Genomic DNA, 22,457 nt, shown 5'->3' with positions numbered 1-22,457 from the left:
TCCTTGTGTCTTAATATACCACTATTATACACTTCTCTGCTTATAACATCCAAATCTACTAAAGCTGACCACAGAATTCTACCAGTCCTTTTTAGTAGGTGCATTCATATACAGGGTAGTGGAAGATAATTTTAAGGAATCTATTCTTTCCTTTATACCATGCAGGTTCCAAGGATCAAACTCGCACTCACAGCTTGGATCAGCTAATCAGATTACATTCACAATCAAAAGGAAGAAATGAACACATACAAGACCTTACTGTTCTCTGTTCTAACTGTGGATGTAACGTGGACAGTTCTCCCAAGGTCCTGCCACTGTGCCTTCCTGTGATGATGAACTATAACCTGAAATTGTGAGCCATAATAAATCCATTCTCCCTTAATCTGCTTTTCCAGGTATCTTATCACAATGGGAAGGAAACTAAGACAGCCTCCACACGCACCACAGGTACGTATCACTACATTGTAACTCTGTGTTATGGGCCTTACTCAATCAGAAAGAACCTTGATAGTTTTTGGCTACTCTGGGCCAGTAAGCTCTCAAGATATATCTGTTTCTAGCTCCCAAATACAAGACACACCCAACCATACTTGGCTTTTTGTTGTTGGTTTTTTTTTTGCTTTTTCGAGACAGGGTTTCTCTGCAGCTTTGGAGCCTGTCCTGGAACTAGCTCTGTAGACCAGGCTGGTCTCGAACTCACAGAGATCCGCCTGCCAAGTGCTGGGATTAAAGGCGCGCACCACCATCGCCCGGCCCATATTTGGCTTTTTAAATGGGTGCTCAGGATTCAAACTCAGGTCCTTGTGCTTGCAAAGCAAGTGCTCTTACCACTGAATCATTCTCCCCGCCTCCACATCCAGCTTTTTACATGGGTGCTTGATATCTGAAATCTGGTCCTTATGTCTGTGCCACAAGATCTTCACCCCGTCATTTCACCAGCTCATAAAGTAAATTTCAAACAATCATCCACCCTTGCTCCATTGCCTCATGGAGTTTGTAATCTAGTAGGACTAGCTATCCAATGAGCTCTGAGTAACTGTAACAAACTAAGACCATACAACCTCAAATTGACTGAGAGACCTAGCCTATTCTGTGTGATCTGACCTAATTAGGAAGAATTAGAGAATGCTAATCAACAAAAGTGGTGTTAAAATTCAGGTATGGAGGAGGAGGAAGAAATAACTAATTATGAAGAACAGATTATTTTTCTTAAGGGAAAAGCAAGCACAGATGCTGTGGAGTATGATCCATTCTTCAGAGACTAAAAAAGATGAGCGACAAAGAAAGTTGCTTATGGAAGGCAAAAGCCATGCAGGGTAGTGTACTACATCAAGATTCCAACCGTAACCCTAATAACCATGGAAAACCATGGGGAAGAACAGTAGTGTCACTACAGGATTTCCATTTTAAAACATCATTCTGACTACAAAGTAGAAAAAAGAGTAAGAGGACAAAATTGCAAGGAGAGAAATCAAATGAAGGCCATTGTAGCAGTTCAGGTGAAAGATGATGGTGTCTGGGTTTGAAATAGAAGCAGCAGGAACGCTGTGAGAAGGAATACAGAAAATATCTGGGTTATACACAACTCAGTAATGGAGCAGACAGAGATGTGAGAAAGCCGTGCTATGTCTAACCCCTAGATTTCCATTTGTTTTTTGCTTTTTTGAGACAGGGTTTCTCTGTGTGACCCTGGCTGTCCTGGAACTCACTTTGCAGACCAGGCTGACTCAAGAGATCCATCTGCCTCTGCCTCCTGAGCGCTGGTTTTAGAGGCAAGTGTGGCCACCAGCGACCAGCAGTTTCTGAAAGATTTAAGGACTAAAGTTTGTATTACTGGAAGTAGAAGACTTAGGAAATTGATTCTACAGGGACTATGAAAAACTAAGGGAAGAAGTAATGGACAATACTATTCAAGATATAATCTACAAACAATAAGGTTAAGTACAAATTCAATCACTTAGAAACTTTTACTGCAAGTAGATAAAAGTTTGTGTCTGTGAACCCAATAAATATCATTACTTTGGTTTTTAAATTTATTTTTCTAATTGCACTATTTTACAAAACTGTCAATATGTGACCTACTTGCCATTTTTAACTTTGCCACAGGAAGTGCTTGAGAAATTCTGATATAAAACACACTGAATCAAGACTCAAAAACAGAATGCTTTACAAAAATTAATCAAAATTGAAGATGATATATATGAGAAAGTTAACTTTGGATATTCTTGCCATAAATTAAGAGAAAAAGGAGGATATCAGACTTAAGAATTAAGGAACTTCGGAACTTCAATATTTCGGAATCAGATGGAAGAGGTTAAACCTGCAAAGAAAATGATCACCAAGGCACATGGAGAAAATTACGAAAGTCTAACGATAAATAAAGTAAGCAGCAAAGTGCTTTGAGGAGGAAGAGACCTACAATGCCAAAGGCCACCGGCATCCAAAGGCAAGTACTGAAAACCGTGCACTCGGCTTGCCAACACAGACGAGCTGTGACCATCACAGAGCAGCTCCCAGGGGACGATGGCATGCAAGTCAAAAAGGACCAGGAGAGTGGGGCTGACAAGGAGGCGGGGAACACTCCACTTAATGAGCAGGCAGTAAGAAAGTGACGGCAGGGAGAAATTGTGGGACTTCCCCAGAGGTCTGAACTAGAAGAAACATGAACGTCTGTACACGACAGCGGGGAGGGTCTACTTGAAAAGAGGTCGAGTCTACAGAGCAAACTGTATTCTAATTTCTATGTCAGAATAAAAACACTATGCTCACGCTAAGATTGTCTTTAAAGTCTTACCGAACATAAAAACCATGTCCCTAGTTAGTCTTGACTTTTCAGATCTAAGTCTGTTCATTCACCCATGTCAACAAAACTGATCTAAGACAACAGCTCTGGAATCAAAGAGATCTGAACCCAAACATGGACCCTGCCCCTGGTGGCTGTGTAACCCAGATGGAACCCCGTGAGCTTTCTCTACTCTGTAAAATGGCCCTCGTTCGGTGCTCATCCATCACCGCTTCTGCGAAAACTGCATGAGCTGTGCATGTGACCATTACCGCAAGTGTGCAATGCACCAACAGCAACAACTAGATATCAGAACCTGCGTGGTCAATGAAGAAAACGCCGTCCTTCCTAAAGCCACGACACTGTCTGCTAGGCAGCACGGATTCCCCACCAAAAACCGCTATCTGGCTTTTTAGCGTCAGCCTGCTGAGTAAGAACCATTTCTGCAGGGTTAGCTGGGCAGTAAAATCTCCAAGGAGCCGAGGCCATCTCGAGCGCGGCCATAGCGGGGCTGCTAGTCTCGCTCGGCAAGGCCCAGGGACTTGCTCTCCGGTGCCGCCGCCCGAGAAAGCAAAGGAAGGACGAATAGTAAGAGGAAAATTCGGAATATTGTGCAAGGAGCATCGGAGCGGCCGGGCTCGCCGTCGCCCGCGGGCTCCCGGGTCACGCCCACCTGCACACGCCGCACCGCCCTCGGGCGCCTCAGCCTCGCCGCTGCCCGCGCTTTCCTCACCTTTCTCGAGGAAGTTGGTCACCACCAGCATCCCCGGCGCCGCCACATCAGGCCGGGCCAATGGACCCGGCGTCCCCGAGCGAGACGAAGCAGCAGACAGCGAAGGCGAGGTGCCCTCGGAGCTCTCCTTCTGCCGCTTTCGGTTCTTCTTGGAAGACATGACCGCAGGCTGTCGGCAACAAACCCGAGCCAAAGCCGGCCCAACGTGCGCGGCTCGGGGAGAAAACTTCCGGGTCAGAGGTCAGCGGCTCGGCGCGCTCGTCCGTAATGCTCCACGTAGAGCGCAGCCTGAGCCGGTGAGCGAAGGGCTCTCGTGACGCTTTCGTAAAGGAAGACGGGCGTAGAACGGGAACCTTCGCTGACGCTATGAACGCCTGAAAAGCGGACTACGGGTGCTCCGCCGCTTTGCCGAGACCCGAAGCAAGTGTCGATAAAAGTAGCCAAAAAAAAAAATAAAAAACTAAAATTTCTCCCCTCTCTCCGGTCCGGAGCCACCGAAGACACTCCACGGTCGAATCCGCTGCACTCTGCCGCCGAAGAGGAAGCCCGGCTCAGTCTCAGCGGGTGGCGACACTTTTCTAGAGTTTACGGTCAGCCCTCCTCCCGGCGAGAGGGGCGGGGCGAGCGCCGGAAAACGCCGCGAGATTGTTCGCGGCGAGGTGGGGCGGGGCGATCGCCGGAAGGAGAGGCGAGGCTGTGACGGACGACGAGGCTGGAGCGAGAAGGGGCGGGGCGTGCCGCGGACGGTGAGACCCGGCGGGGGGGGGAGAGCCAGGAGGCGTGGGCGGGGCTATGCGAGATGGGCGGGGCGAGACGGGACGATGCGAGGCGGCCGTGGGCGGGGCAATGCGAGGGGTGCGAGGCGGGACTGGGCGGGGCGAGGCGAGATGGGCGGGGCGGGTGTGGGCGTGACGGTGAGACGCGGGCGTGGGCGGGACGATGCGTGGTGGCCGTGGGTGGGACGAGGCGTGGCGAGCGTGGGCGGGGCGAGGCGGGCGTAGGCAGGGCGCTGCGAGGCTTAGCTAGCGGGGCGGGACTACGCAACACGGGCCGGGCGGGGCGGAGTCGTACGTCACGAGTCGGACGGGCTAGGCGCTGCGATGAGGTGGCTGCACGGAGTCAGCTGCTGGCGGTCGCCGCTCCTCTGTGCGGGCTTAGCCTGGCTCCGAGCAGGGGCGCGCGCAGCCTCGGGCAGCCCGCGGGACGCGGGCGAGCTGCAAGGCGAGCTGGACAGATTTGGGGGCGTCTCGGTGCATCTGGCACGGCACCGCGCGCTGCACGGGCTGGACGCTGCCGCCTTCCGGAGGCTCTTGCAGGGCAAGTGCGGGTCTCGGGCCCCGGAAACCAGGCCGGAGCGTGCGGGCTCTGAAGTGAAAGCTGAAAGGACACCCCGCGGTCCTCTAGCTGTGACCTGGAAGTTCCCTCAGCCACGTCCGGGTCTAAACCCTTGTGATTGTCGCTGGTTCTCAGCACCCACATTTTTAACTCTTAGGAAATGCTATAAGCTCACTGTTTGCTACCTTCCAGCCTTAGTTTTGCTGGCATTAGATTCTGTCACGGTCTTTGCTAGGCAAAACCGTCTCCTAGTCGGGGCAGGTAGGAGCTGAGAGGTCAAGAACCAGTGCTTGTTTCTACCCGCAGAGCTTTGCCGTTTCCAATAGGAACATATGATGAGCCCAAGTAGCTGAAAGGAAGCTTGAGAGAAGGAGCCCTAACTTTGAGATAAGTGTGGTTTATTCGAGCAGTCTGTTTTTCAAACTGAAAACACAGTATGGAAGTTCGGCTGTGGAAAGGTTTTTTGCACACAACCAGGCAACCACAGATGAACCTTACCCTATGAGCAGCATGGCAAGTGAGCATCTCTAATGCTGCGTCACCTTCCTCGTCAAACCAGTCTGCTTCACACCGTCTCTCCTGCTAGTAGGTGCCGAGAAGCCCCAGTAGGATAATCGGGTCCACGCATCCGCTGGGATGTTTACACGTGTGGATTTGTAGTGCCGGTGACCAGTGCTAATCCAAGCGCCACTCCAGAAAGTGGGCTGGATTTGGAAACGTGTCCAGGGTTTAAGTCCCAGACTGTTCCATGAGCTTTCCCAGGCACTAACCAGATGACCCCTGAAAAGACTTAGTGAATAGCGCTAGCCAGCCCTAGTTACTGGGTACGGATGAGCAAAAGACACCCTGAATGAAATCCCTCGGCTATGAAGTACATTTTTTTTGCATTTCTTTAATAAAACATTTCACTGTAATTATCGTTTTAAGACTCTAACAAATAGGAGTTGATGTCATCTTCATAACCTGAAGCCCTGAAGCGTACACGCTCATCCCAGTTGAACATGGCACCAAGGCACGGAGGCTGTGTGTACCTTCCCCTGGCTCCGGGTCTGTGTTTTCTCCACGCTGCTCTATGAGTTACTTGTAGTTTGTTGTGATGGAGTCATACAAAGCTAACCGGCAGTGCCTTTAAAGAACTAATCAGAGAAGAAAGCCTGATAGGATGCCTGTCTCTTGGAGGAGACTAAGCATTGTAATGTGTTAGTGATGGCTGCAAAAGCATGTTTGCACGTAAAGGTCACTATCCCGTCACTGCTGCTTTGTTCCGGACAGCTCAGGCCTTAGGAATACAGTGTGCTATCACCCTACATATTATAGCCCTACGTAGACTATTCCTTGGCAGAGGAGTTTTGAGGCAGGCAAATGTTATCAGTAGCTCAAGCTGCCTGTGCACTCATGACCCTCCTACCTCTGCTTCCAGATCACCAGGATCACAGAAGTAATTACCGTGACTGGCATCGCATACGATTTGCAGTGGCGGCGAAATAGCCCTGCTTCTACTTCGAGGATTGCAAGTTCATGACATTTTAACTAGAAATAGAAAACCAGCAGGCAGGTTAGGTGGTGTGCGATACATTCTAGGGAGTCACACAGACAGCATGTGTTTTCCAGTTCTCACAATAGTAGCACCTGCACAGTGGTTAAGAAAGTCTTGTTGGAGAGGTCATACAGGAGCTGGGCTGCCAGGGACAGGTACACGATGTGGAGATGCAGGGAGGGACCACGCTTCTTAGAGGGGGACAGAAAGGAAGGACAACATTCTTGATGGAGTGCAGGCTGAGATTCCCAATTCTGCTGTGAGGAATGACATGAACAGGCCTCTGGACAAAGCTCTGTGGGCACTGGGTTCAGTTTTGAGATGGTTTGAGGTAACAAGTGGAGAGGAAAAGTTAAGACTTAAGCGAGGCCAGAACTGGGCAACCTCGTATTTTAGTTGAAGCAGTGGTAACACAGATGGTCCAAGGTAAAGTTTAAAGGGAAAATCAAACACCACAGCTTTAGAAGGCAGCCTTTTCATTTGGTTGAAGGAGCACGGGGCGGGGGGGGGGGGGGGGGGGGGGGGGGGGGGGGGGGGGGGGGGGGGGGGGGGGGGGGGGGGGAACGCGAATGTGTGGTAGAAGTGTTCTCAATGGAGGCATTGGCTATGGTGTCTGCAGAGGTCAGAATTCTTCAAGTGCACCTTGCTCTTTGCCATTATACTTCAGCTAAAAGTGATTCAGTTGGAAGGATCTGAATCTGATTCTGTAGCTATAGTTCATGCTGGATCAAATCAAGAAGTCTCTTAAGGACCAACAACTTGTCACTATGCTAGGAAAATTGACCTCCATAGATGGTGAGCCCATGATCCTTAGCAGGGAGGAGTTTACCTAAGGCCAAGGAAGAGAAGAGAAAGGCAGGTGACCAGGAAATGGATAATGACGTACCTGGGAACCCAGGTAGAGAGGGTGGGATGAAGGGTCGGGGAGTGAGCAGTGATTGAGAGGCTTTGCTGAGGTCTCAGCTGTGACGCCATATTTCCCCACCCACAAGTCACCTGTCTTTCAAGGTCTGAGCTCTTGGCTGACAAGGAGCTTCTAAGACACCTAAGGCTCAAGGAAGTGAGCCCCTCCCCGCCACCACCCCTGCCTTAATCTCACAGGAAAATAAAGTAATTAAAGATTTCTAAGATAGAAAACCTATCTATATTCAGAATGGTGTTTATAATAAAGAGAGTTTTAAATAACAAATGTTTAGAGTAAAAGTTAGCTGGGTAGCATAGGATACATGAGGGAAGCTGCTGCTGTTGAGAAATCCACTTTCACTGTAAGAATAGTGATATTTCCTATTATCGACTGCTTAATATCTAACATATTATAAAGGGTATAATATAAGCTGTAGACATGTGAAAATCAAACATCACAAGAAAAAGAACTTAAAATTTCTTCAAGCGAGTAATAGAGAATTCTGACTTTTTTTTTTACTTCTATTTTTAACCACCTTGCAGTTTGTAAACCAAAAATTAACATCAGAACTCTCACAGGAAGGGTTAAAAAAAAACATTATCATTAAGAATGATAAAATTAAGGGCATTAAAAGAAACAGAATGGACTGGGGATGTGGCTCGGTGGTGGTATGTCCTGTAGCGCATGCAGGACCCTAGCTTTCGTCCCCAACACTGGAAAGAAGAAACTAAGAAAGCATTAAGCCCGTATTTACTTGAAGTCCACTCTGTGCTGACTGAACACCTGCTGTGTGCTGACCTGTCCGTAGGTGTGGTTATAAACACCAGCACGGATAGGTGAAGAAGAATCGCATAACTGGGCTGTAATAATGCAGAGAGATCTGACTGCCCACGTCCCAGAGAAGATTTAGATTGTTATCTCACTCCCTCTCTTCTAGCTGCCATCCGACGGTGGCGCTCTGAAGGAAGGGTAGCTGCGTGGCTGCACGTCCCCATCCTGCAAAGCCACTTCATCGCCCCTGCGGCTTCCCTGGGCTTTCACTTCCACCACGCAGAGTCCGATTCCTCCACGCTGACCCTCTGGCTGGGGGAAGGACCCAGCAGACTGCCAGGATACGCTACACACCAAGTAGGAGTTGCAGGTCAGTTTCAGAGCCACGCCTACCAGAAATACCTTTTCACAGGTTTGCCATGCCTTCTGGCAGCTGAGCCGCGAGTTTGTCCGTGGATGCTGGTTCAGTGAGCACTGTGTGACTGTGGCATCGTGCTTTTAAAACAGCAAAGGCTGTCTGTCATGTGAATCACAGGGTGGCACAGAGAACAGGGGAGGAGCGGGCTTCCCAAGGGCCACACTGAGCACCCACACAGATGACTGAGCACCACTTCTCGGGTGGCACTGAATTGGGATGAGGAAATAAAGCACATGTCACCCCAAACAAACAGTGGTATTCTCCAGAAAGTAACTTCTTTGTGATTCAAGTGGATTGCAATAGAATAATATTCAAGGAGGCAAGAATAAGTTTTAAAAGATAAAATTGAGGGAATTGAACCCGGGTCCTCTGGAAGAGCAGGGAATGCTCCTAACCTCTGAGCCATCTCTCCAGTCCTTGGGCTCTTTTTCAATTAGACATTTTTTGAGACAAGATCTGTGTTACCCTGGCTGGCTTGAAACTCGCTATGTATGTCAGGGTAGCCTCCATCCCACAGCATCCGCCTGCCTGTGTTTCCGGGGTGTTGGGATTAAAGGCATGTGCCACCACACCCAGCCAGTTATGTTTATGTGTGTGAGTGTTTTGCAGTATGCATGTAAGCACACCGCATGCATGTCTGAAGCTGGCAGAGGACAGGAGAGGGTGTCAGATCAAATGGAACTAGAGTTACTGGCGGTTGTGAGCCCCCATGTGCATTCTGGGAACTGACCTCAGGTCCTTTGCAAGAACAACAGTAATCTTACAATTGACCCTTCTCTTCAGCCCCTAGATTTTTTTTGTGTATGAACCCTGCTTTGCAGATCTTTAAATCCCGAAGGCCAATCTCCCAGGTTTTCCTTGCATTATATGTTTGGAGTACATGAGATATTCTTTCAGCCAGGGTGCTGGGCTGAGTGTCCTTGGGCTCTTTGAGACACAGGCATGCTCAGAACACCACACACACACTCAGAGCTATCTGTTCTGTCTTCCTAGTGGATATGACCTACCTTTCCCATGCTCTGACTGGAAGATGGGGAGCAGGTGACAGCAAGAAGCCAGATTTTCCCTACCTGCTATAGTACCAGAGAAGCAGGGCCGGGGTTAGGTCTGTCCTCTCACATATGGTGTCTTGGCCGTGGCATCACTTTATGGGCCTGTCTGTAGGTAGGCACAGTCAAGACAGCTGCCAACTGGAACTTGACCCATGCCCCATCCTGGCTTAGCAGCTGCTCCCTCCTAACCCGCCGCTTCTCTCCAGGAGCCAAGTAGAGAGGTACTGTAGCATCGTGGCCAGAGTCTCATACACGGGGTGGGGGGAATAAATTGAGACTATTAGAGCAGGTACTTAAAGGAGTAATCCTTGCACACAGACAGTAAGGATAATGGTGGCCTGGGGTACTCTGTGTGCTGGCTTCAGCCAGCTCTGGTTCCAGCAGTCCTTCGTAATCATTATCAGGCATTCATATTAAGAACGTGTCTGCCTAATCTCCCAGCTTTATTTCCTTTTGTTAGGATTGACACAAGGAACCCCATCTTGATTACGACAACGCTCATGGTTGTTTCACACATCCTAGTATTAAATATGCACTAAATGTGTAAAGTCATGCAGGATAGCTTCTAGGTTGAACGTGAGGCCAGGCAATTGTTCGACGGTTACTCCCTAACACTTTCTGTGCCGAATGGTAGTGGTTTGAGAGAACAACATAACTAGTGTAGAGCCTTGAACTCCCCATTGGCTTCGGAACAGGAAAGTCTCATTGCAGAGCACATTAAAATCTCCTGCAGGGCTTGCCAAATGAGCAGCTGCCTCCATCCCCAAGATTCTGACTCCTGTGCCTACTTTCTCTGTGCCGGCTGTTGTTGCTGCAGCTCTCAGGACCATCCTTTGTGACCACGATTAAGGGAATTCTTAGGTTTTCAGGGAGAAAACTAAAATAGAAAGGAATTCTTAAATAAATGAAAGAACAATGCAGGTTAATGGCTACCTTAGTAATTTGGGTTTTGCATGTAATCTGTATGTGGTCTTAGGCTGGTTTGCATATCTAAAGTGTTGTAAGTGAGCTGATGGGAATGTCCAGTACTATGCTCTGTAGCCTTCTTCCCCTGCATTTGGTGATAGGCTGATGCTTCATTTGAAGTCATGCAAAGCCATTGTGTGTGTGTGTGTGTGTGTGTGTGTGTGTGTGTGTGTGTGTGTAGGCCACCTTGGGTGCCATCTGCCTTGTGGTTTATAACCAAGAGCGACTGATTTGGCTAGGCTGGTGAGGTAGCAAGCCAAGAGGATCTTCCACCTTCTGGCACTGGGTCTGCAGATGCACTGTGCCTGGCTTTTTATATGGAAGCGAAGGATCTGGGTCCAGTTTCCCGTGCTTGCATTGGAAGCATTTTGCTGACTTCAGGAAAGCTCCCAAACTTCCTATCTAAGATAGGGACCTCCTCCATGCCTATTGCACCAGTCTATGACACTTTCTCCAGATCTGTTTCTCTTCATAGCATCCAGTGCAACCCAAAATTATGAATGTACTTACTCTCCTCAACAATATGCAAACTTCCTGAAGTCAGACATGTTGTGTCTTGTTCACCATTGTTTCCTCAAGAAAATACAGAGCCAAGTACAAAGTAGGCACCCAGTATACCATGGGTGATGGATAGATGGATGGGTGGCTGGGTGTAAGGATGATAGACGGTGGATGGATGGATGACGGATAAGTGGATGGATGGGGATGGGTGGGTGGGTGGGTGGGTGGGTGGGTGGGTGGATGNGATGGGTGGGTGGGTGGGTGGGTAGATGGATGAATGGATGTGTGGGTGGATGAGTGGATGAATGGATGGGTAGGTGTAAGGATGATGGATGGATGGATAGATGGATGACGGATGAGTGGATGGTTGGGTGGATGGGTGGGTGGATGAGTGGATGAATGGGTGGGTGAGTGGGTAGATGGATGGAGGTGTGGGTGGGTGGGTTGTAAGGATGATGGATGGATGATAGATGGATGATGACCTCGTTAAGTACGGAACAGTTGCTGTGTCTTAATGGAGCAATACTGTCCATGAGAGTGCCCACTTGAAATGAAGCGTGACTATTAAGCCCAGATCTCCTACATATGGCTGTGTGAACTCGGTCACTTCTTAGGGCACTCGTGTGACCATATGACAAATGTCTGAGCTACTGCACAGGAACCACACCATGTCTATCTAATGTGCTAGAAAGGAACTTCTGTTTAATCCCATATTGCTTTATGCTTTGTCCTGTGGCCAGCAGGGGTCGCTCCAATTGTGTTTAATATCTTTTCACTCATCAGTGAATACATTAAAGAAAAGAGATGCTAGGGAATCACAAAATCTTCAGGTCTAAAAATAGGTTTCTTGGCATTTTAACCCTTGGAAAGTCCAATGAGACCGGCATCTTCGACTCCTCCCTCACTGGAGTTAATTACAATTACTGGTGTCCTTTCCTGCCTCCACGTACCAAGTGCAGTGTTTCATTTCAGGTACTTTTTAATGCTGAATTTTTAAAGTAAATTTTATTTATAGCATGTGTGTGTTCGTGTCTTCCATGTGTGAGTAGGTACCCATAGAGATCAGGGAAGGGCATCAGATCCCGAGAACTGGAGTTACAAGTAGTTGTAAGGCATCTGAAATGAGTGCTGGGAACTGAACTCGGGGCCTCTGCAAGGACGGTCGAGGTTCCTAACCTCTGAGCATCTCTCTGGCCCTCAGTTACAAACAAGCTTGCTCTTCACAAGCGTGGCCTCTCTGACATTCTGTGTAGCTTACCTTCAGTTTGTCTCCCCTCCACACACAGCAGGATATGAGGTCTCAGGAGGTGTTGCCGTGTTTACCACTGTACCCCCAGCTCCTGCTGAAATACCTCCTGCATAACAGGAGCTCAGTTAATACACAAAAAGACTCAATGAATGTTGAACAAGAATGGGTAAGTATATAGAAAATGCCTTCATATATAGATATGGTTAACTTAGCCCATATCAAGGAATCTACTACAAATCATTAAAGTGTTATTATTGTTTTGACCCAGGATTGCCCAAACAAAAGATACTAAAAACAGGGGCTGGAGAGATGGCCCAGCAGTTAAAAGCACTTCGTGCTCCTCCAGAGGATCTGAGTTTGATTCCTGACACCTCCAGGGTAACTCACAATACTCTGTAACTCCAATCCCAGAGTATCCACCACCCTCTCTGGCCTCCTTAGGTACCGCACGCACATGGTACAAACATACATGCAGGCAAAACACCCATACAAATAAAAAGGGAAAAATATTTCAATACTACAGAAACATTTGGTTTGGGTCCTAACATCTAGCAGAGTCCACAGTAGACTGAGCAGTGTGCATGATGAATGGGGGAATGAAAGTGCTAGGTTGGAACTTTAAGCACATAGAGAATAAAGCTTTCCATGTTTGAGTGTGCTACAAAATATATGCGTGCACAGTAAGGAAACGGAACTGGCCTCAGACAGGTCTTGATGGATATCAAGATCGTCGGGATCTCTCTCGGGAAGCAGAGGCCTGCACTGTGCTTCAGGAGTAAGAATTCGAGCAAGAAGTGCAGTTGTGTCTTCAGTGCTTTGAGTCCTGAGGGATGAAGCTTGTGTCGGGTTAGAGACCCCGTCCCCAAGTGCTGCATGAATAGGTGAGGCTTGCACAGATGGCTATATCCCATGGGCAGAGCTTCAGCAAGGCATTAGAGCCCCTTCCCCCTGTGGGGGGCTCTCTCTGAGGAGCAACCCTTCTGAGACACTACATGTATTGGCATTAGGATTCTGGACTTCTTAGCTTCTAGATCTGCGAGACAGAGAAAGTTCTAAACACTCAATAGATGGTGTCTCATAACTGAACACCAAAGAAAATTATTTAAGTATAAAAAGATGTTCATCTGTGCCATGAGACATAGAAAATGTGGAGTAAAAGTTATGCAAATGATTCTAGTACAAGTTTAACATAGGCTGTAACTACCCTGGGAGTTCCAAATTGTTGAGGGAAGGAAGGAAAGAAAACAAAAAGGAAGAAAGGAGGAGAGAAGAGGAAAAGAAAGAAAACTGGTCAGCTGAGCAATGCTCTCCTTAGCGGAGAAGTGCTTCACAGTCTTCTTGGTTGAGGTATCTGGACCTTCAAATATGGGTGGGATTCTAATGACCACAGGTAACTATGGGAGGAGTTGAAGGCGAATGGAATTAATGTTCTGCAATGATCTTTTCCCCACAAAGGTGCTGTGTTTGATGATAGCACCAGAAGAGTGCTGGTTGTACAAGATCGGAATAAAGTAAGTTGTTCCTGCCTTGTAGATTGCTTTCTAGATACTCTCCCTGGGGAAAAAGATCATGGATCAGAAATGTTGAGCTGGCTAAAGGAATGCTGAGAGATACTTTAATAGTTATTTCTGAGCAGTTATGGAACACTGGGATATTTAAATCAAGTCGAGATAGAGGCCTGAAAGTGCCAGTGAGATCCTCAGTGTCGTGCTTCCTCATGACTGTAGAATAGCACAGCTGATAGTGTTTAACCGGGAAGACACATTACTGAGGGAGCATCCTGAGCATTGCCAGCTCTGCTCCCAGTATGGCAAGGACAGAGATTGAGGACATGCCATCCTGACAGTCCTGCAGCTCCATCTCTAGTTGCAGAACGGATTCTTGGCCCTAAGAGCCTCCAGAGATGCTTCAGCGGATGTGATATTTCAAACTCAGACTGGTGGAGTTTCTTACTGGGTTAAGAAAGAGAGGAGAGAAGGAGCATGGGAGAGGGAGGAGAGATGAGAAGAGGGAGGAGGAGAGAGGCGAGGAGGGGAGAAAAAAGAAAAGAAATAAAAGGCTAGGCACTAGAGAAATATTCAGCAGTTAAAAAGCACTTGCTACTCAAACTAGAGTTAGGCTCACAGCACCCATGTAGCAGGAGGCCAGGCTACTAGAAGCAGCAAAGATTAAGAGAAAAACCACAATTAGAAATGTTTTCATGGGGGGGCTGGAGAGATGGCTCAGAGGTTAAGAGCATTGCCTGTTCTTCCAAAGGTCCTGAGTTCAATTCCCAGCAAACACATGGTGGCTCACAACCATCTGTAATGGGGTCTGGTGCCCTCTTCTGGCCTGCAGGCATACACACAGACAGAATATTGTATACATAATAAATAAATAAATAAATAAATAAATAAATAAATAAATATTTTTTAAAAAAGAAATGTTTTCATGGGCTGGAGGGATGGCTCGGTGGTTAAGAACACTGGCTGCTCTTCTAGAGGACCCAAGTTCAATTCCCAGCACCCACGTGGCAGCTCACAACTGCCTATAACTCCACTTCCAGGGGATCTGACACCTTCACACCAATGCACATAAGATAAAGTTAAATAATTAAAAAAAAAAGAAATGTTTTCACGCTTGGCATTGATGTCAAAGTGAAAGAGAATGCCTTTTCTACTTTTGTGATGCTGAGAATCAAGTTGGGGCCAGTGCTGCCTCTGAGCCATAAGCTAGCCCGGCAAGAATATCTAACTTTACACTTTCTGACCCTTCATTAAACACTGCTGGACAAAATTAAACATTTTCCTTATGATATATACTTACAACATCATAATTTCTCAGAAATGTTATCTGAATTATTCTAAGTAACTTATGAGGCTTAAAGTCACATCTCTGACCCAAACAAAACTTTCTACCATCAACATAAACTTACGCAGTTCCTAAGGTAGTACTGGACCTAGCCTTTAGTAAGGTTTATGTTTGGATTGGACATAAATGTATCCATTTAATGGTAATGACTTGAGAGCAGGCAATGTGATCGACAGACATGGTAGGACCCAGGTGTGGGACCCTGGGAGCCAGACACGGGTTTAGGTTTGAAATGCAAATCGTAGGTACTGTCAGGCTTTGCTGTGAAGACAGAATGGCGGTGTATGGACAGCCAATGTCATAATAATACCAAGTTCTCAAGTCCCTATTGCATCATTCATTCTTAGTACAGATATGAGTTTCCAGAAAAACAAAGCTTCCAGAACCATTTCAAAGTGTGACCCAAAAGACAATGTATCCTTGCAGATGAGGGAGATCTCGATGCTAGTAAAGTGAGGCATAATATGCTTCATGAGTTCATGTCAGGCCTGAGCTGGACACAGAAGGATGGAAAGCTTGGATCCTGTACCGAGTAAGCAACAGTGTATGGAAAGCAGGAACCCTGCCACAGGCCTCCAAGTCCACGTAGCTGAGAGGTGATGCATGCTCTCAGAAGCACACTTCCAGGAAGCCAGAGGGCACGGCGCACAGTGGAAGGTCCACAAAGGTTTTACGAATGAAGAGAATGAGATCGGCTAGTTTATGAGGTCACTTCTCATTCTTGAGATTTATAGTATGATGAACACATACAGAAGAATTCTACAGTGTCAGCCTTGAATAAACTGTCTGGTGCCAGCTCATAATTATTTCACTCTATCCTTATTTCTTCCAGAGATCAGGTTTACCTCCCATTCCCCCCCCCAAAAAAAAAGTAGAAATGATCAATAAGAAAATACAAAGAAATGATAGTCAAGAAACCAAAGTAATTTTATTCACACTATTCATAAAAAGCAATAACATTTTACATAAAACTATTAACACGCAGAAGTCTTGAGTAATCTCTGAACAGAAACAGATACAGTAAATGCATGAGTAGCAAACCTTGGTGGTTACATTTATTCTGTACTCTACTTATAGCAGCATCTGTAAGATCCTATTGTTCATATTCAACTAGCAGCCAAGTTCTGTAAAGTACACAAATCAATAGATATTTCCCTCCAAAGGTTCAGTAATACAAGGTTATCACATTAGCTGAATAACACCACTTCTGCTTCCTGAAGAGTAAGAGGAAAAGATTTCACCAATCACCATCACCCTCAGATGAGAAAAACTGCAGTAGTAAGAAAGCTGAGGAAATAGAGTAAAATAAACACGCTTTTACTACCGTAACCAGCTGCGGGTGGACTAGGGTAGGAGCGGCAGAGAGAGGCCGGAGAGAATGAGAGCGAATCATGTCGTGAGCTATTTATTTACTTTGTACTGCAGCTGAAAAATATGTGGAAGTTTCCAGGAGGCCTGTCAGAGCCTGGAGAAGATATCGGTATGTATTTATATATTTCTGATAAGGTTGAAAATGTTTGGAAAATTCATATGTTTCCTTTCCTGCTTTGTATCTAAGAATACGAATTTAAATTTTCTAATTGGTTCAGACCAAGTCAGAAATTTTTAGGCAGATTTCTTGAGTGCTGATGCACAGGGAGCATGCGTTTTCTGGCACACCTCAGCCCTAGGGGAGCGTTAACACACCTGTCCAGGGCGTTCTGTGGCCATAGGGAAAGGAGCAACCTGAGACGTTTGTCGGTAAAGTTCACTATAAAGATTTTTCAAATAGGGCTAAAATTATTAAATTTTGAATTCTTGACAACATTATGGTCACATATGGGTGAATAATAATTTAAAAATGAGCTTGAAATATAATAAAGCCAACTACAAGGAAATAGTGATATAATTATCTTTTAAAATTTTTGCCAACTATTTACGAATAATCTAAAACATAATAAAATACCTTATGAGGAAGTCTCAAGTGATAAATGACGTATCTCCCCTCTCCCACCAAATCAGCTTATAGGGAGATAGGATGGAAGCTAAGTACTCAGTCACTGATCTTCAAAGTATAGAATTAGGCTGTTCCTTAAACCATTAGGTTAAATTTAATATTATCCTGATCAACAAATAATACATTAGATATTAAAGTTATTTCTCAAAGATCACTCCTTTAGCATGCACATCCTCATTTCTTTTTAACCAGCACTGTATGGAGCAGTCTCCTGTGGATGTTTACATTTGACTGTATGTCCATAAAGTCTGAGTTTACATGTTACATAGATCCAAGTGCCCTGTATGTATTTACGTGGTCAGCTCCTAACAACCCATAAGCACGTTGATGACATTCAGATGTGTGAAGCAAACCTTGGTTTTAGATGCTCACTGACTGCTGAGTTCTCTGGCGGGCAGTCTGTTGACACTGTGTACTCTGGGGACCTTGGCGTGATGGCACATGCCTATTTAGCCTACAACTAAGGAGGCTGAGGCAGGAGGATGGTGTTTCAGGCCACCCTGTGCTACTTAGACCATGTCTTCAAAAAATATCTGTATTTTGTAGGGGTGCCAAATACTGAGAGCCAAGGACATTTTTTCTATAAGGCTACCTTCTTCATTTTCTCCCATTACCTATGTGGTATGTGAGTGTGTGTGAACAAGGGAACTCAAGTCTAGCTTTCTCACCCTGCACAGAGGGGAAGCCGTCTACAGCCCCATGTGCCTTTCCTTCCTGGGACATGCCTTTCAAATGAATTGAGGTGGGTTTATTTTCCTTTGAACTCCAGTAGATCCTAAGAATTTCAGACAGACTTAGATATAAATGAAAAAACACATTTTCAAGTTAAGTATGTGTAAATTCAGGTTTAAGTATAATTCCAGAATCTTACCTTTAAGCCTAAATCATTTTAAATGCCCTACTAGTTTTTTTTTTTAAGTATCTGTGGTTAACAAAATAACTTATCTGAACTAAAAGTAAAGCGGAAGTTGGTATTCACCGTAGCCTTGGAATTCTCTTCTACAGCCTGTTTCTAGTGATCTCCAGGTCCACCTGGAGATTAGATTCTTGACACCTCTGTTTAGGAAAGCGTGAACTGCACTTTTGGAATGCTGCCATCCTGAACAGTTCGACATTTACTGTTTGTTAATTAGCCAGTTAAATACCAGTAAATAAATGCTAGTTAATTTGGGAACTCATTTGTTTGGAATCTTTCATTCTCTGATAATGGTAGGTAGGTAAAACACTGATATGCCAAGAGTTTTTTTAAGAAATTGAATTGGGGAAATGCGAAACAAATAGAAGTTTTTAAGTATAGAGTTTAAAGGTGTCTTGTACAGTTCAAAGGAACAAAATGCCTTCCTAAAATATGGTATTACCATGGGTGAAAACCAAATCCTGCTTCAGTGAACCAGAGATGTTCAGCAGGGCCCGAGGGAGCTCAAAGAACCCCACATGCTGAAGGTTTCCCATCACTTAGGCCATCTCAGGACACCTGTCATTACCTCCTACAACACAGGAGAAATTGGAGCCTCTGCACTGGCCTACCATTCAGCAGTCCAGCCTGACAGTCAAGCATGTACCTCTCCAGCAGCAAAAATGAACTTCTAGATTCTGCACACACAGTGACTGTTATTTCAGCTGAGTTTAAAGTCTGTTAAAATAATTGGAACGAAACAACAGTTTATCGTGATAAATTTAAATTCACGTTGGAACTGAGGGGGAGGCTTCCATTTTGAAGTGTAAGGGGAGGATGTCCCACATCTCAGAAACAAAAGTACTGGCTTGCATTTTTGGTTTCGGCTGGTTGGTGATGCACTGATTCAAGTTAAACTGTTTGATCTACCCAAGCAGTGTCTGTCCCGTCGCCACCATGCGCTATAGTGACTGCTAAGCAGGACACTCTCTCTCCTGTTTACCCTGTCCTGTTTCTGCCATTTAAGACAGCTGGTCAGATTAGTGGTACTAACAACTGAGCACGGGATCCCTAAGGTCATTTTCAGAGCGTTTAAAGATACATACATATATATGTATATATATGCATATTAAAGACTATATATATTTAAACAAGAGTTAGAGGCCACTATATAAACATTTAAGACTAGTGCCACAATTTTTAATAATAAATTTAATAATGTATTGTATGCTAGATGAAAACTATTTTCTTACCAGAGACTTTGTGAGCCTAGAATGTTCTTTGATGCCACTGTTCCCTCCCTCTCATTATGTGGTACCAGGATCTGAACCCAGCATCTCACACACGCCGAAGCAGGTATCTACATGGTGTAGACAAGGTATGCCTTGTCTTGGTGCTTTCGGTTATGAAATGTAATTTCTAACCATGCTTAACCTATGGACAAATCTCAGTCACAGGGAAGTCAGTATATAATTAAAGAATGGTGGATAGATGTCTTGTGTTTTAGAGTAAGATATTGTTCCTGTGAGCCTTTCTAGAACTGTTTCTTAGAAACAAGAGCATGTCTTAGGTGCGGGTATGTGCCCAGGGGGCAGGGAAGACAGTCTATGGTTTGTGTGCACAGGAACTACGTGCTTTTGATAGCTTTTCATCGCATCGACATTATTAGTCGATTTACTGGCAAGACAAACTTATGTGCTATTTGGCAAACATCCAGCGAGGCATTAGAAGGTGTTAAACAATCTATAATAACTCTAAAGAGGACCAGAAAAGCGATTAGGACAGGAAGCTATAGAGCATCAGAGCTAGTGAAGTCCATTCAGGCAGTCTTCCTGGGTGTCCTGATAAACTGGACATAAACCTATGTTAATGGCAATAAAAGTCCTGCCATGGAAATTTGTATTTAATTAAAAATATTTATAAAATGTGAAAACCCTGTTGTATTATAAAATTATGTGCATTTCTAGCCTTATGAAAATGTTTGATTAAACAGCTATTGCATTTTGGTGTTGAGGGGTTGAATCCCAAGTTCTCTGGAATCTGATCTCAAGAGAAAGCAGTTTCCAAATCAGGCTAGGCTCCACCGGCGGCTAGGAGGGGGCATAACCCTGGTGAAGGGCCTTGCCCTGTGGGGCAGTGGGCTTAGATCACACACAAGTCAGAGTCAATTCACTGCTCATTCAAGTAAGCTCAGCACTACAGATTCCTGAAGGATAACTGCAGCTGTGTTTGCAAGTGTCTTCTTGCAAAGATGATGTGTTGATGCACGCATAGCCTCCAAGGAGACCCTCAGTGTCTCAGAGGCATCTGAAATACAAAGTGCATCTCACAGCGTCAAGAAAGCAGTTCGAAGACAAAACTTTTGCTTTTAACCTTCCAGATTTTCACTTTAAACCTTTGACAGCATCTCTAGGAACGAAATCTCTGTTTCTCTCTTTCACGTAGGCGACACAGCAGTCCGAGAGGTGTTTGAAGAGACTGGGGTGAAGTCAGAATTCAGGTCTCTGCTGAGCATCCGGCAGCAGCACAGGCACCCTGGGGCCTTTGGGAAGTCAGACTTGTACCTGATCTGCCGCCTGCAGCCCCGTTCCTTCACTATCAACTTCTGCCGGCAGGAATGTTTGAAGTGTGAATGGATGGATCTAGAAGACCTGGCCAGGACTAAGAACACGACCCCCATCACCAGCAGGGTAGCCAGGCTATTGCTGTACGGACACAGGGAAGGGTTTGACAAGATTGACCTCAGCATGGAGGAACTCCCCGCAGTGTACACAGGCCTGTTCTACAAACTCTATCACAGGGAACTGCCGGAGAGTTACACAGCCACCACGGGGACAGACTGAGTGAACCAAAGGTGGACACAGTCTGCGGCTAATACCTGGCACCAGCTTTCTTTCTCACATACATGATTTCCATGGTGGTAATTTGTAAATGCACATAGCTTTAAATCCTCTTTTCTAATAAAGAAAATAAATGAAAAATATTGTGGCTCTGATCATCACTGGGTCACAACTAAAGCTATAAAAGGGAGAATTCTAAACTTTTTCCAAAAATTGTTGCTTTTCTTTACTGAGGTAACGGTTAAGTATCTTACTGTTACATAATGAGTTTTTATCCAGGCGTCCAAACTTAGTTGCGTACATTCGTTTCTCTCATTAACAGTTTCTAAAGTGAATCAGCTCTTAGCAGACATCGGAAGAAACAGTATGGCCTTCTGCCCAGGTCCCGTTTTGGATCCGAGTTTATACTGCCCAGTTCGTTTCAGTGCCACATACCATCCGGAGTATTTCCTTGACCGGTAAGTATTGTAGTTATTGGATTCCAGTCGTTCAAAAAAGAAACACTCTTCTGTAACACACTTCTGAAAAAGAAGGGCAGCAAGATAACCAAATGAGCAAGGCTATAGGTGAGATGTGGTGAGACAGTAGGACGGCACCTCCTGGACAGTAGTAGCCCAGGGACCATGCCAGCCCTAGGATCAGACAGCGGGGTAGGAGCAGCCCACATGGAGGGAAAGGACCAGACTGCCCCAGACTCAGAACTTCACACCTACTCAGGGACCCGCAAGAGGGCACCATACTGTACAAGAACCACCCCAGGAGGGTCACGTGCTGTACCTAGAACCACCCCAGGAGGGCTACATGCTGTACCTAGAGCCACCCAGGAGGGCCACGTGCTGTACCTAGAACCACCCCAGGAGGGCCACGTGCTGTACTTAGAACCACCCCAGGAGGGCCACGTGCTGTACCTAGAACCACCCCAGGAGGGCCACGTGCTGTACAAGAACCAGAGGGAGGGAAGTTCCTCCAGGTATGGCTCACACACACTTCATCCCTGGGGCAACTTTACAGTTAGACATTTTCAGTTTTCCATTTCTCGTGGGGTTAAGGGAAAGAGTGTTAAAAGGTAACCCAGAGTACTCTTTCTACAATGAATGGGGAACAGAGTAAGTTCCCTGAAGTCACAAGTGTTGATAGTGGCTAAAGTTGCTTAGTGTGCACTGTAGAAACATCTAAGGTTGTCTGAGACAGTGAATGGGGTGAGATTGACCATCTCCACATGCCAGCCAGTGACAAAGAACAAGCACTCTAGAACATACGCCTTCCCAAAGAATACACAATCAAACACACTGGCTTCTGAAGAATAACCAACCCAGGATGTAATGGTTTCTTTTTTTTTTTTTTTTCTTGTTCTTTTGAGACAGGGTTTCTCTGTGTAGCAGCCCTGGCTGCCCTGGAACTCACTCTGCAGACCAGGCTGGCCTCAAACTCACAGAGATTCGCCTGCCTCTGCCTCGAGTGTTGGGATTAAAGGTGTGCGCCACTACTGCCCAGCTGAATGTACTGGTTTCTGTGGAATAAGCAATCTAGAACATACTGGTTTCTGCAATTCTCATTTTAAAGAGGAGGAAGAGACTCTGCCTTTTAGTGTCTATTTGCCTGTATAAGGAAAAGAAAACAGCCTTCAA

At 45.9% G+C, this 22,457-nt stretch overlaps 3 protein-coding genes across 7 annotated transcripts in view; 1 reads left to right on the top strand and 2 right to left on the bottom strand.

Annotated features, from left to right (window-relative positions):
- The window catches only part of Afg2a (AFG2 AAA ATPase homolog A), a 155,106-nt gene extending 151,203 nt beyond the window's left edge, over window positions 1-3,903 (bottom strand). For 3 of the 4 annotated variants that reach the window (XM_050138278.1, XM_050138279.1, XM_050138280.1), the window contains exon 1: window positions 3,516-3,903. In XM_050138278.1, coding sequence (XP_049994235.1) covers window positions 3,516-3,675 — 160 coding nt within the window. In that variant the 5' untranslated portion in view covers window positions 3,676-3,903. The remainder of the gene's footprint in view (window positions 1-3,515) is intronic. The other variant, XM_050138281.1, reaches the window with a different exon arrangement.
- Window positions 3,904-3,973: 70 nt separating this feature from the next.
- Nudt6 (nudix hydrolase 6) lies at window positions 3,974-20,839 on the top strand. Of its 2 annotated transcripts, none has more exons than XM_050138289.1 (5): window positions 3,974-4,105; window positions 8,229-8,432; window positions 13,704-13,759; window positions 16,524-16,578; window positions 20,435-20,839. In XM_050138289.1, the coding sequence occupies exons 4-5, from the start codon at window positions 16,533-16,535 to the stop codon at window positions 20,830-20,832; spliced, it is 444 nt and encodes a 147-aa protein (XP_049994246.1). In that variant the 5' UTR covers window positions 3,974-4,105; window positions 8,229-8,432; window positions 13,704-13,759; window positions 16,524-16,532; the 3' UTR covers window positions 20,833-20,839. The 2 variants fall into 2 exon arrangements, with proteins under 2 accessions (XP_049994246.1, XP_049994245.1); XM_050138288.1 differs by lacking the exon at window positions 3,974-4,105 and adding an exon at window positions 4,572-4,832.
- Window positions 20,840-21,152: 313 nt separating this feature from the next.
- Fgf2 (fibroblast growth factor 2) overlaps window positions 21,153-22,457 on the bottom strand; it is a 51,252-nt gene continuing 49,947 nt past the window's right edge. The window contains exon 3 of the mRNA XM_050138290.1: window positions 21,153-21,350. Within this exon, the coding sequence (XP_049994247.1) occupies window positions 21,165-21,350 (186 nt within the window). The 3' untranslated portion in view covers window positions 21,153-21,164. The remainder of the gene's footprint in view (window positions 21,351-22,457) is intronic.

This window comes from Alexandromys fortis, unplaced genomic scaffold (assembly GCF_014885135.2).
Source record: "Alexandromys fortis isolate MF-2015 unplaced genomic scaffold, M_Fortis_MF-2015_v1.1 scaffold_15, whole genome shotgun sequence".
NCBI classification, from domain to species: Eukaryota; Metazoa; Chordata; class Mammalia; order Rodentia; family Cricetidae; genus Alexandromys; species Alexandromys fortis.
Note: the sequence above shows the minus strand (reverse complement) of the source record. Positions and strands in the feature narration are given on the sequence as shown.